The 12791-nt window shown below is 42.4% G+C and overlaps 1 protein-coding gene across 1 annotated transcript in view; it reads left to right on the top strand.

Moving 5' to 3' along the window:
- VWA3A (von Willebrand factor A domain containing 3A) overlaps window positions 1-5794 on the top strand; it is a 78728-nt gene extending 72934 nt beyond the window's left edge. Inside the window, exon 34 of the mRNA XM_032802105.2 lies at window positions 5753-5794. Coding sequence (XP_032657996.1) covers window positions 5753-5761 — 9 coding nt within the window. The 3' untranslated portion in view covers window positions 5762-5794. The remainder of the gene's footprint in view (window positions 1-5752) is intronic.
- Window positions 5795-12791: the final 6997 nt, after the last annotated feature.

Genomic DNA, 12791 nt, shown 5'->3' with positions numbered 1-12791 from the left:
GTCACACTGGGTAAGAGCATGAGGGTCTTCACAGCAATGTGAGGTTTTGCCCTGGCTCCTATGCAGCTTGTCTGTGTTGATTCATGGTCTCCACCTCTCACTTATTCCAGCATCTCGGTGCATGCAGACCCTCCCTCTTCCCGAAAATTTTCCATCCTGAAAATAAGCTGCTTACGGGAACCACGCTCTCTGTTTTGTCCTCCACCAAGTACCGGTGCTGCGGGATGGTACCTTCCTTCTGGCTTGAGAAGAGCTCCTGGTGATTGCTCCAGGGACTCAGAGTGTCTTCCCCACCCCGTACCTCCTTCTTGGTTTTCCTCCTCCTCCCCGCGCCCCGCTCTGATTTGTCCATACGTGGTCCTCGGTTGGCGGTGTGGGGTCACCCCCAGTTATCAATTTCCAGTTTTTTTAAAAACGTGCAGGTCATGGGAGCAGCACCTCGGAGCAGGGTTTCCTCGCGGGCTTATGCAAATAGGTACTCGCAGCCCCTTCACTTTAACCCTGCACTGCAGGATCGGTCCCTTGTCTGGTCCCTTTCCAGATGGCCCTTGATACTGCCAAAGCTATTCATAATTCCTTACGGGCATGGGCACGCTGGCGACTTACACACTTCTTCCCCCAAACACATGATTGGAGGTCCAGCAAACTCCCCATTGCGTCCATGCTGGGGCTCGTCTGGACACGTGGACGGCATAGTCACCTGGAAAGATTCACTTGATTTGCACTCCACACCTGGCTGATCAAACAGGAAGGGGATTTTTTAAAATTCCCAGGGCATTTTTAAAGGGTAGGCGTCACCTGAGGCCAGGCAGAGTAGAGTTCAACTAGTGATATGAGCGGGAGTGGCTGACCGGCTTCGGAGCTCCGAATGCCTCTGAGAGCAATAACAGCATTTTTTGGGCCAACTGGCGGTAGCAAGAGCCTGCACACCAGGCTGCAGTCGTATCTCCCAGGCGAGGTGAGCTACAGCCAGCGCTGTAGCCAAGGAGACACAGCGCTGTATGTGCCTTGCAAGTGTGGACGGTGAGTGAGTTGCAGCGCTGTAAAGTCACCACCAGCGCTGCAACTCTCCAGTGTAGCCAAGCTCCTAAATCTCCATGTAGACAGCACTAGGTCAACAGAAGAATTCTTCTGTTGACTTAGTCATTGGTGAATTACTATGCCAAAGGGTGAAGTTTCAATTGTAGAGAAGCCCTCAGAGAAATAGACGTGTGTGTCACTGTCTGGGCAGAATGAATAGAATCATTAAGAAACTGGTTGAAACAGACCCAAATCAACAAGGGGTCCTGAAAGACAATGCAAGCTCCAATGACTCATGATCAATAGTGGAGGACTCAGTATGACCCTGCCTGGAAACAACCAATAGACATGTCCAACAGGAAATAAAGTATGGGCTCTGCAAGAAGCTGTAGCTTTGACAAGGGCAGACTGGGAGGTTCCCAACTCAGGACAGGAAGATAGAGTCAAGGATGGAGTCCATCACAGCTTGGCTGATGGTACTGACTTAGCCTAGATGAACTTCTCCCTCTTGTTGCTAACCTAAAGGCAATCCGATTATGTATGCCAGGTAACTAATAAATTGTTATCTTGTTTTGAAAAGGCTGTCTGAGTCACTGTAAATGTTCACTCAGACCGTTGCACCCTGAACGGTACAGTACAAGCCTCCCACAGGAGTCTGGCTGGATCTGGATTTGCTGCAGGGAGCCTGTAACAGTGCAGGACTCACCCCAGCAGTGCCTCCTGCTGGTCTTCTTGGGAATTAGCTCTCCAGCCTCCAGAGCACCCCACTGCTACTTGGCCCCCATGTCCTTCTTAGACCCAGTGCCCGACTATCTGGGGTGCTGCCCCCTGGCTGTACACCCCTCAGTCTCAGGGTCTCCCCTCCCTAGGGAACCCCCAACCACTATCCCCACCTTGACTCAGGATAAGGCTACTGCCAGTCATCATCTAGCCCCCACGCCCTGGGGCAAACTGCAGTATCAGCCTACTCATCACTAGTAAGGTTGGGTTTGGACCTGCTGCCTTTGCCTACCCCTGGCCTGCCCTCTGCAACCCCAGTACCTATTTGCCTTATGGTAGGCCACAGCCTGGGGCTTTCCAGGCTGGAGCTCCCCAGCTCCTTTGGCTTTCCCCAGCCCTGCTCCACTCAGGTACCCTGTCTCTAGCTCCCTACAGCCAGGCCCTTCTCCCTCTATAACTAGAGAGAGACTGCTGAGCTTCTGGCTCCCAGTCTCTTTTATATAGGGCCAGCTGAGGCCTGATTAGGCGTGGCCCAGCTGTGACTGCTTCCCCAATCAGTTTAGTAGCTTTTCCCCTGCCACAGCCCTCTCCCAGGTCTATCTTTAAACCCCTCAGGGCAGGACCGGGTGACCACCCTGCTACAGAGCCACACAGAGAAACAGGGATCACTAGTGCTGAAGGCTCAGTTTTGGAGGCTGAGGGCCTGTCCCTGTGGAACTGTGTGGGTCCCTGGAGTCTGGCACATTAAAGGGTCAACTCTTAAGAGACTACTTACAGGCTGGGATATAGATTAGGCCCTGTGGACCTGTTACAGGTCCCTCCCAAGGTTTATTCAGTTTATGGCTTCTACCCTTCTTCTTCCTAGCATTACGGAACAAGACCAGATCCCCTCTTTTAAAAGATTCCTCATTTGCCCTTACATCATAGAGTCTTTTCATTTTATCAGAGTCTATCCTCAAATTTTTCCTACCAAATGTGTGAACTCTTTCAATTTTGGGTTGTAGTGTTTCTACATAGTCCAAGTCCCTTTGTCCCTTTTCAGGAACTCCAACCTGTGGGTCTGCTGTGGTCCCTAGCTCATGCCCAAACATAAGGAGCACTGGATTATACTTTGTACTCACTGACTGCTGATTATAAGCCATCAAAAGGAATGGGATGTGCTGGTCATTAAGAGCATAAGAATGTCCGTACTGGATCAGACCAAAGGTCCATCAAGCTCAGTATCCTGTCTTCCGACAGTTGCCAATGCCAGATGCCTCACAGAGAATGGACAGAACACAGCATGCTCCATCCATGCTCATCCTGGCTAATGGCCATTGATGGACCTATCCCCACTAATTTCTTTTTTGAACCATCTTTTGTAGTTTTGGCCTCACCACATCCTTGACACCAAGTTCCACAGGTGTTTCTTGAACTGTGCACTGTGTGAAGAAATATTTCCTTTTTGTTGTTTTAAACCTGCTGCCTACTAATGTCATTGGGTGACCCCTAGTTCTTGTGTCATGTGAAGGATGAAATAACATTTTCTTATTCACTTTCTCCACATCATTCATAATTTTATAGCCCTCTTAATCATATCTCCCCTTAGTCGTACTCTTTCCAAGCTGAACAATCCCAGTCATTTTATTCACTCCTCGTATGGAAAGCTGTTCATACCCCTACCTCAATTTTGTTCCCCTTCTCTGTACCGTTTTTCATATTCTAATATATTCTTTTTGAATTGGGCGACCAGATCAAATGCATTATTCAAGATGTGGGAGTATTGATGTCCAGCAGTTTCAAGATAATGACATAATATCCTCCCCCTGTTTTCACTGATTTATTACAACCAGCTGATAGCTCCCATCTCCTATACAATATTTTCATCTTTAAATTCAAAGTTTTTATCTCTCTATGACTAGAAAGCTTTTCTGGAGTGTTGTGAGGAGGCACTACATTCCAGGTGTCTGTTTGCCAGTTGATTTCCAAGGATAGGACTGAAGGGACCTCAATAGGTCATCTAGTCCAGTCCCCTGAACTCAAGTAAGATTGAGTAATAACTAGACCATTCCTGACAGGTGTATGTCTAACTTGTTCTTAAAAACCTCCAGTGATGAGATCCACAATCTTCCTAGTGATTTATTCCAGTGTTATTACTCTGACAGTTACGAAGTTCTTCTATGTCCAACCTAACCCGCCCTTGCTGCAATGTAAGCCCATTGCTCTTGTACTATTCCTAAGAGTTAACTAGGACAATTTTTCTCCTCTTCCCTGTTACTTGAAACCGTTATCATGTCCCCCACTCCAGTCTTCTTAGTCTTCAGACTAAACAAACTCTTATTTTCAATCTTCCTCATAGGTCAGTTTTTCTAGACCTTAATCATTTTGTCGCTCTTCTTGTGGACTGTCTCCATTTGTCCACATATTTCCTGAATGTGGCCACCAGAAAATGGACCACAGTACTCCAGTTGAGGCTATGTTAGCACAGAGTAGATGGAAGAATTACTTCTCATGTCTGCTTACAGCGCTGCTGCTTAATACATCCCAGAATGATGTTTCTTTTTTTTTTTTTTTTTTTTTGCAATAGTGGCTTGTGATCCACTATAACCTCCAGATCCCTTTCCGCAGTTCTCCTTCCTAGACAGTCATTTCCCATTTCATATATGCGCAATCAATTTTTTCCTTCCTAAGTGTAGTAATTTACTTTTGCCCAATTCATTTTCAATTTATTTATTTCCCACCATTTCTCCAGTTGTCCAGATCATTTTGAATTTTAAGCACTTGCAACCCTTCCAGTTTGGTATAATCCTCAAACACTATAAGTGCACTCTCATTATCTAAATCATTCATGAAGATATTGAACAAAACAGGACCCAAGACCAATCGATCCATGTGGGACCTCACCTCCTAATAACTTCATAAATATCTGCTTCAGTTACCTTTGGTAAATGAAATAACCAAACAATCATTCATTTTCTAATATAGCTGTAAATCTAATCTGAAAAGTTTTCAAAATAAATCACTGTTTAAAAATGTGTAGTGTGTACCTTCTAAAAATGAAACCTACATCTATCTCTGAGTTGTGAAGAATATGTATTAAGGTTATAACAACCAACAAGAATGCACTTTTATGTAGAAATACATGATTGTGTAGAAATACATGATTTGATTTAAATCCATTTGATTTAAATCAAATCCACCCTGCTGGCTTGACTTTATTCTTAATTTTTACACTGTTTGTGTGGTAGGGAAGAAGTATAATGAACGTGCTTGTCAAAGAAGCTGGATGGGTAACTGTGGAGATAAATAGGGCGCCTGGGCTGATTTAATGCACTCTAACGTGCAAGTGTAGACAAGGCCTCTGTTAGTGTCTCCTCAGAACACGCACAGCACAAGCAATAACAATGCAGGCCTCCTGTGCCTGCACCATAACCTGGAGAGGCCACCCTAGAAGTAATGGAATTAGTATAATCTCCTTGCTCATTCAGTTGTCATTCTGCTGAGGCTGCAAAGGTGCCAAGTGCAGTGGTGAATTTTATAATGAGGACAGATGCTAATAGAAACTGGTCAGAGATCCCTAAACTCATTTGCACAGGCAAACAGTCATTAGATGGTAACAACTGTTGATTGTTAATAATAACAGTAAATTTGACACAAAATGGAATAAAGTGATATATACAAGCAGTCTGGGACATTCTGCTATAGTCTTTGTCTTGATCAATTATAAACTCATCCTTTTTTTCTTCTATTCTATGCTAATATTTATATAGGACATCAATATATGCAAACACTGTGAACCTTTTCAGGGTACAATATTGCCAATAAACTATTTTTTAGAATATTTTATAACTGATAAGCTGTTGTTGTGCAATGTTTGCAGAATGCCAGCATTTCTTTTCATTTCACGTGAAATTTGTGATGAAAAAGAAAAGGACTAACACTGAACATATCAATAAGCATTTATATTGGTTACTTTCTGTACCTGGAAATCCTGCAATCAGTATTATGATTTCTCTTTATGCCTTCTAAACAGATTAGATAAAGAAAACCTTTGCAGTCATGAATGGAGCTTTGTAACACAAAACTTAGTGGAATTATCTGCACCCCAGAGCTCTGTGAAGGAGTTTTCAAAATGGTCTCTCAATCTGTAAACATGACACATATTAGGGCTGATGGGGTACTGCCCCTCTGGAACCAATCATCTGACTGCAGACTGAATGGACAAGCTGGACCACATCTGAAAAGCACAAAGGCATTGGTGACAGGAGGTGGAGGCTACTTTGGATACAACCTGGGGTGTGCTCTCACCAAATTAGGAATCACCGTTGTTCTTTTTGATATACAAAAGCCTAAATGGGAAGTTCCTAATGGAGCCATGTATTTCCAGGTATGATAAAATTACATTTGAACAACAATCAAATTAAATGAATTGTTCTACTCTTGTGCACAACAGAACTTGTCATCTCAGCAGTTTTCATGGAACACAGAACTGTCATTAGAAAGTATGTGGAAGATTTTCAGCTGGTGTAAATCAGAGTAGTTTCATCAAAATTAATGGAGCACTGCCAGTTTACACCATCTGAGGATCAAGCTGTCAGAATCCACTAAAAAGAATTTTTCCCATATTTTAACAAACAAAAACTGCAGCGTATATATGAACTAATCATCTAGTGGTTAGATGATTAGTTCATATATACTCTCATCTAGTGGTTAGAGTAGCAGATTAGAAGTTTGAATGCCTGGATGGTCTATTCCTGGCACTGGGACTGTTCTGTGATCTTGGGCACTTCACTTCACCACTCTGTGTGCCTACACTTAAACTGTAAACTGGCTAGATCTAATATTATTTATCTGACTCATGGGGTGTTCTGAAGCTTAAAAAAATCATATTTGTGAAATGCATTGACAACTTGAGGTGCAAGGTGTATTATTTTATTAGCTCTGTGATAGTAGTCTGAGTCACATCTGATGTTGAAATATGACCACTCTGCTATAGAACTTTCATATTTGTTTTTATGTCCATCTAGAGGGATATGATCTACCCTGAAACTTTGCACAGAACTAGATTATGTCAATTAAATAGCAAATGTCTAACAGAAACGTGTTTAAAATAACCTATTGGAGAGCAGATTTTTTTTATATTTTTAATAAACTGAAAAAGCTGAGATTTGATGTCTGATCTATTATGAATACAGTAAAATTTAGCACTCTTATCTCAGGGTGGCAACATTGCAAATCACTGAACCCTCCCTCTCCTGACTTATTAGAATTGGTGCCTGATCCTGCAGCTCTTAGACACATGTTACTCCATTCAAGTCAAAGTAGTTTTGCTATCATAGGGGCTACAGGGCAAGGCGTGAAAAACATAATACTATTCAACCAAACCATAGTGTACACATTTTTATTGTCCCTAATGAAATACTCTTCCAGGGACTTTTCTGCACAGTTTTGTAAAAGCCTATTCCATATTAGTTAGCAAAGCAATTGTGTGAATGGCAGCAGAATTACTTTTAGATTTTTCTTAACAATAATTTTTAGTTATATGAAAAATTATCAATGATACCTTTCTGGCCAAATCTATTGTTTTCTGATTTATCACAGGGTGATGTGAGGGATTGTAAAGCACTATTCAAGGCTTGTGAAGGGGTTGACTGTGTTTTTCATGCGGCTTCGTATGGAATGTCAGGTCTGGAACAAGTGAGTAGAGTTTTCTTATTGTTTTTTCTCTCTAGAACCTTTAAAAGTAGCAGTATATTGTTCATATAAAGGTGGGTAAATGACAGGAAAAAATATTCACAAACTTTTTTTATATTTATTAAAACTTTTACACATGTGAAATTTTATTCATTTAAATGTTTATGGGCTCAACATTTGTTTTCCACAGCTACAAGTAATTTAAGCTTCTGATTAATGTGATTAAATTAAATTAGTTTAAAGTGTAAGTCAAAGTTATTTAGAAAGGTTAAATAATCTAATTAGGGAATGAGGAGGCATTTATTAAATACTAAGCACCAAATCATTAACCTAGTGCAGAGCCCAAAATAATCAGAATGTTGTACTAACGCTTAATTAAAGCAACCCTGAGGCTTCTAGTTTATTGGGCAGGGTGGATGGAAGAGGACAGGACAAGGCCATGGCCAGGCCCCAGAATATGGGAAAGCAAACACATGTATAAATCTACCTTCCAGCTCTCATTTCTATGCCAATCATACCTTGGGCAGAACAGATAATTGAGGCCTTGGGATCTGTTTCCCACCCCATCCCCGTTTTTTTTAATTTAAACTTTACCTACATGAACTGACACAAAAAATAGAAGTGAATTTTGCAAGAAAATAAAAGAATAAAATAAGTAGCAAAGCAGATATAACTGCATTCGTTTTTGGCAATTACAAAGCTGTGTAGTGAATTTAAATTGTTTAATTAATTAGATATTTATTGAACAACTTCTCTATTTCTAGCTACAAAGGAAAGAAAAGATTGAATCCATAAATGTCAATGGAACAAAAGTAGTCATTGATGGTATGTACCTAGATTTTCCTTCTGGGGGCCTGATCCAAAGCCCATTGAAGTCAGTGGAAAGGACTCCCATTCACTTCAGGTTTTTAGTGTATTGATTTGGCAGACAAAGACCAACTGTTCCATCCTTATTCACAGAGTAAGGCACTACTCACCATGAGTAAGGGTGGGAGACTGAAGCCCTAAAGTAACAGAATTATGATTTATTTAAAGTATTTCTTACTATATTTTATGTGGAAAATTTGCTTTTTGCACTGGCCTGAAATTAACAGGCAGCAGGTTTAAAACAAATAAAAGGAAGTTCTTCTTCACACAGTGCACAGTCAGCTTGTGGAACTCCTTACCTGAGGACGTTGTGAAGGCTGGGATTATAACAGCGTTTAAAAGAGAACTGGATACATTCATGGCGGGAAAGTCCCTTAATGGCTATTAGTCAGGATGCGTAAGGAATGGTGTCCCTAGACTCTGTTTGTCAGAGGGTGGAGATGGATGGCAGGAGAGAGATCACTTGATCATTACCTTTTAGGTTCACTCCCTCTGGGGCACCTGGCATTGGCCACTGTCAGTGGACAGGATACTGGGCTGGATGGACCTTTGGTCTGACCCAGTACGGCTGTTCTTATGTTCTTATTATGTCTACCTGGAGCAAAAACAGCTGAAGTGAAGTGGCAAGCAAAGCCAAGACAGAATTAAGGAACATATCCATTGAAATAGTCCAAATATTTCCCTCTTTAAACCCAACCAGAAACTATCTCTGGAGCCACAGAATTTGCAGAGTCATGTCTCCACGGGTTTATAATGGAGCAAGAATTGTGGAGGGGGAATACATACACGCTGAAATTTCTCATGTGCCTGTAGTTTACCAAGAGTACACATTGCCAAAAGGCAGACTTTTCCCCCATATATTTGCAATCGTGTAACTATTTTCTCAGTCACTATTATGACAGCTGCTCTCCCCGCTGTTGTCACCACAGCCTGTGGGCGGCCAAGCAGTGATGCTGTTACTAACGCAGCTGGACCATGCTTCTGGCTATTCCTTCCCCATACACTACCTAGTGTACCCATGCATGTGTCTGCATAAGAGTTCCTACATACAAAAATGGAATGTGAAAACCTCAAACTCAACCGGAATACTGGCACAAGGGACTAAAGAGTCAGCTGTAATATTAGAGATGGTGGATTTGAATCCCATTTAGCCAAAGATATTTTTGTTTTGTTTTGTTTATTTTCTCATATTTTGGTGGAGTTTAACCAAAAGGTTGGAAAAGGTTGAGGAGGATTCTGTTCTCCTTCATAACACTTGGAAAGCTGTCTCCACCTTTTTTCCTCAATCCCTGGGATGATGGTGTGGGAAACTTTTTTCCACTGAGACATTTGGGAAGACATCTCTGTTTCCTATCACACTTAAGTTCTCACAAGATGAAAATGGAGATAACCTCATGGAGGTGCATACAAATAAGCAAGGAGATGGCAGGGATAAAGGCCAGATGTGCTAGAAGAAGCAGCATTGCTAGCAAAGCTGCCTACTGCTCAAGCATGGGCGAAGGTGACTTCAGCAGGGAGAGCTAAGGTCCATAAGAAAGGATGATGCGGGTCATTTATAATTCCATATGATCACATGCATGTGCATATTGATCTTTTCTAACTTGATACACAGTAAAAATATATAATGTGATGTTACTGAAATACAGCAGGGCTTTCTATTTCCATCGAAGTGTACTCACAGAAGTCTGACGAAGCGAGTGTTCACCCACGAAAGCTCATGCTCCAATACGTCAGTTAGTCTGTAAGGTGCCATAGGACTCTCTGTCGCTTTTCACAAAAGTAACTACCCCTCACCAACTAGTGACTGCAATTCAGTGATGATGTGATTGTTGCAGGTATGTAGTTTGTAAAGCACTTGGTAATAACAATAGCATTCATATAGCACTTTCCATTTTCAAAGTGTTATATAGACACTAACTAAGAGAGATTTTGAATGAAATATTTCTATATGAATAAAAGGTATTATGTTAATTTAAAAATAATGCTAGAACTGAAAGACTGCCCTTCTTATATTTGCAGTAGTTGCCTTTAACAGAAAATGTTTGCTCCCAGTTCATGTGGATTTTCATATTCTTCCCTTTTTCTTAAAATAATGTATTTTGTATATTATTGTAGTTTGCAAACAAAGAAATATCCCAAGGCTGATATATACTAGTACGGTGAATGTGGTGTTTGGAGGGAATCCCATTGAAGAAGGAGATGAGGAAACTGTACCATATTTTCCACTAGAAAAGGTATTTTACTTTGCAACAGACCTTGTCACCTTGATCTATAGCAAAGCACTGCTGTTCAGCTTTATGAAACTGTATTTGTGTTCCAAAGTAGCTTCTATAGAGGGTATTTATTTAAATTATTATCAGTCTGTCTTTGGGTAGCGGTAGCTATTGCTGCCAGAGCTCTGACTTAAACACGGTGAGATTATTCTAAGAGTCTCCTGTGATTAATTATTCAGTCCTTATCCATAAGTAAGCACATTTGGGATCTTGCAAAAATAAACAAACTAAAAAATTTGGATTTGAAAATAATGGGAAGATTCTTTATTGCAGCGGGCCGTCAAGGAGTCTTTTGGCTCCCTGATTCTCTGCCCAACCCAAGTATAAGTTAGAGTAGTGTTTAGGAGTCACCTCTTCTTCTTTGACTGTTTGTTTACACAGATTCCAATCTTAGTGGTGATCATGCACCCCATGAATGCGAGATCAGATTCTTCTTGAAAAGAAGTGTCCACTGGGGCTGTGCCTGAGCCCTGGGAGCACTTGTGACCATTGTAGCCAAGGGTATAAGAGGTGTGGCAGCCTCAATTGCCTTTCCATCTTAGCACCCATGGCTATGAGACAGAACCCCACAGAGCCTGTGTCTCTTCACCTACAGAAAGATTAGTTATTGTTAGTTACCTAGATTCACTTTGATACATTTTAGCTAACCCATTGGTTTAAAAAAATTATATATCTCACCAATCTAGCTGCTTGCGGTGTTGATAGGTTTCCTTGTCAGCTCCTACCTTCCCTCTCTCCTAAGGGCTACATCCCTTTGTTTATAGGCCCAAAATGCCCAAAGTCTCCAGGATTCAAGATTTGTCCATCTTCTGACACAGCAAAGCCCATAAATGATGGGCATGTGATGCCACTTCAGGCCCTTATGCCAGGCTTTCCTTAGAAACAAATTCACTCCCAGGCTTCACCCTAATTTCCAGCCTTGAACTTTCACATCAGCCAAAGCAAAACTTCAAACACTCTGGATTTCAGTGAGAATGTTGCCCTTTTATATAGACAAGACTAGATCAATTTGAGCCACACCTAAACTATGTATTGCATTTGTGGAACCAATGAGAGGACAACCAATACCCTCAGAGACTATCTAAATGGATGTTAGACTGTATATGAAATTGCTATGTACCAACTAAGACAGACATTCCTGGACACGTTTCAATCTACTTGAGCCGAGGCAGCCTCTACCACCTCCTTGAACAGTATCCCAATGTCTGAGATATATCTGGTGGCACCATGGATCAGTCCATAATTTTACCATTCACTATGCCTTTGTGCAGGCCTCTAGCTTAGATGCAAGTTTAGGCAGAGCAATCCATCAATCGATCTTTAAGTAGGACTCCTTTTACACTTCTCCTGAGGATGAGATACTGCTTGCTAGTCATCAAGGATATGTCTACACTTCAAATAAAAAGCCAAGCTGGCCTGTGCCAGCTGACTAGAGCTCCCAAGACTCAAGCTGCAGATCTGTTTCATTGTAGTGTAGACTTCTGGGATCAGGCTACAGCCCGAACTCTAGGACCCTCCTGCCTCGCAGAGTTCTACAGCCCAACCTCCACCCTGGGCCCAGATGTTTACACGGCAATTAAACAGCCCCTTAGTCTGAGCCTCACGAGTAAGGCTGCAATTTAGTCGTGAAGATCACGGAAGTCACAGAATCCTCTGTGACTTCAGCCAGTGCCAGCTGGGAGCTGCAGGGTCCCTTGCCACCTGCAGAGGCAGGAAGCTGCAGGGTACCTCTGCTTCCTAAGGGGGCAGGAGCTCCACACAGCTCCCAGCCACTGCAGGTGGCAGGCAGACCCTCTGCTGCTTCTGGATGCCATGGGCACCAGTGGGAACCCCTGGAGTTCTCCACCTTCACAAGTGCCGGGGGAACCTCTGCAGCTTGGAGTCGCCAGCAGAGGGGGTGTCATAGTATAATTCCTCGATTTGAACCTTAGAGTTCAAATATGAGGTACTAGCATGAAGTCCTCTAAGCTTAATCTCCAGCTTAGATCTGATAGGCTGCCACCAGGTCAGGAATTGATAGGGCCTGACCCCCCTTTCCTCTCTCTGGTGTCCCCATCACCCTCCCCTGGGGTACCTCCAGATAACCTGTTCTCTTTGGAGTCCAGAAGCAGAGAAGATAACCCTTCCCTACCCTCCTTCCCAGCTTCCTCCTGGTCCTTGCTTGCGCGTACCAAAAACCATTTTGTTCCTGCTCCAATAGATAAGCGTTCTAGTTCCCTCAGGACAATTGAGATTGCA

This window comes from Chelonoidis abingdonii, chromosome 9 (genome assembly GCF_003597395.2).
Source record: "Chelonoidis abingdonii isolate Lonesome George chromosome 9, CheloAbing_2.0, whole genome shotgun sequence".
In the NCBI taxonomy this organism is placed as follows: domain Eukaryota; kingdom Metazoa; phylum Chordata; order Testudines; family Testudinidae; genus Chelonoidis; species Chelonoidis abingdonii.
The sequence above is the reverse complement of the archived record's forward strand: the minus strand, read 5'-3'. Positions and strand labels throughout refer to the sequence as shown.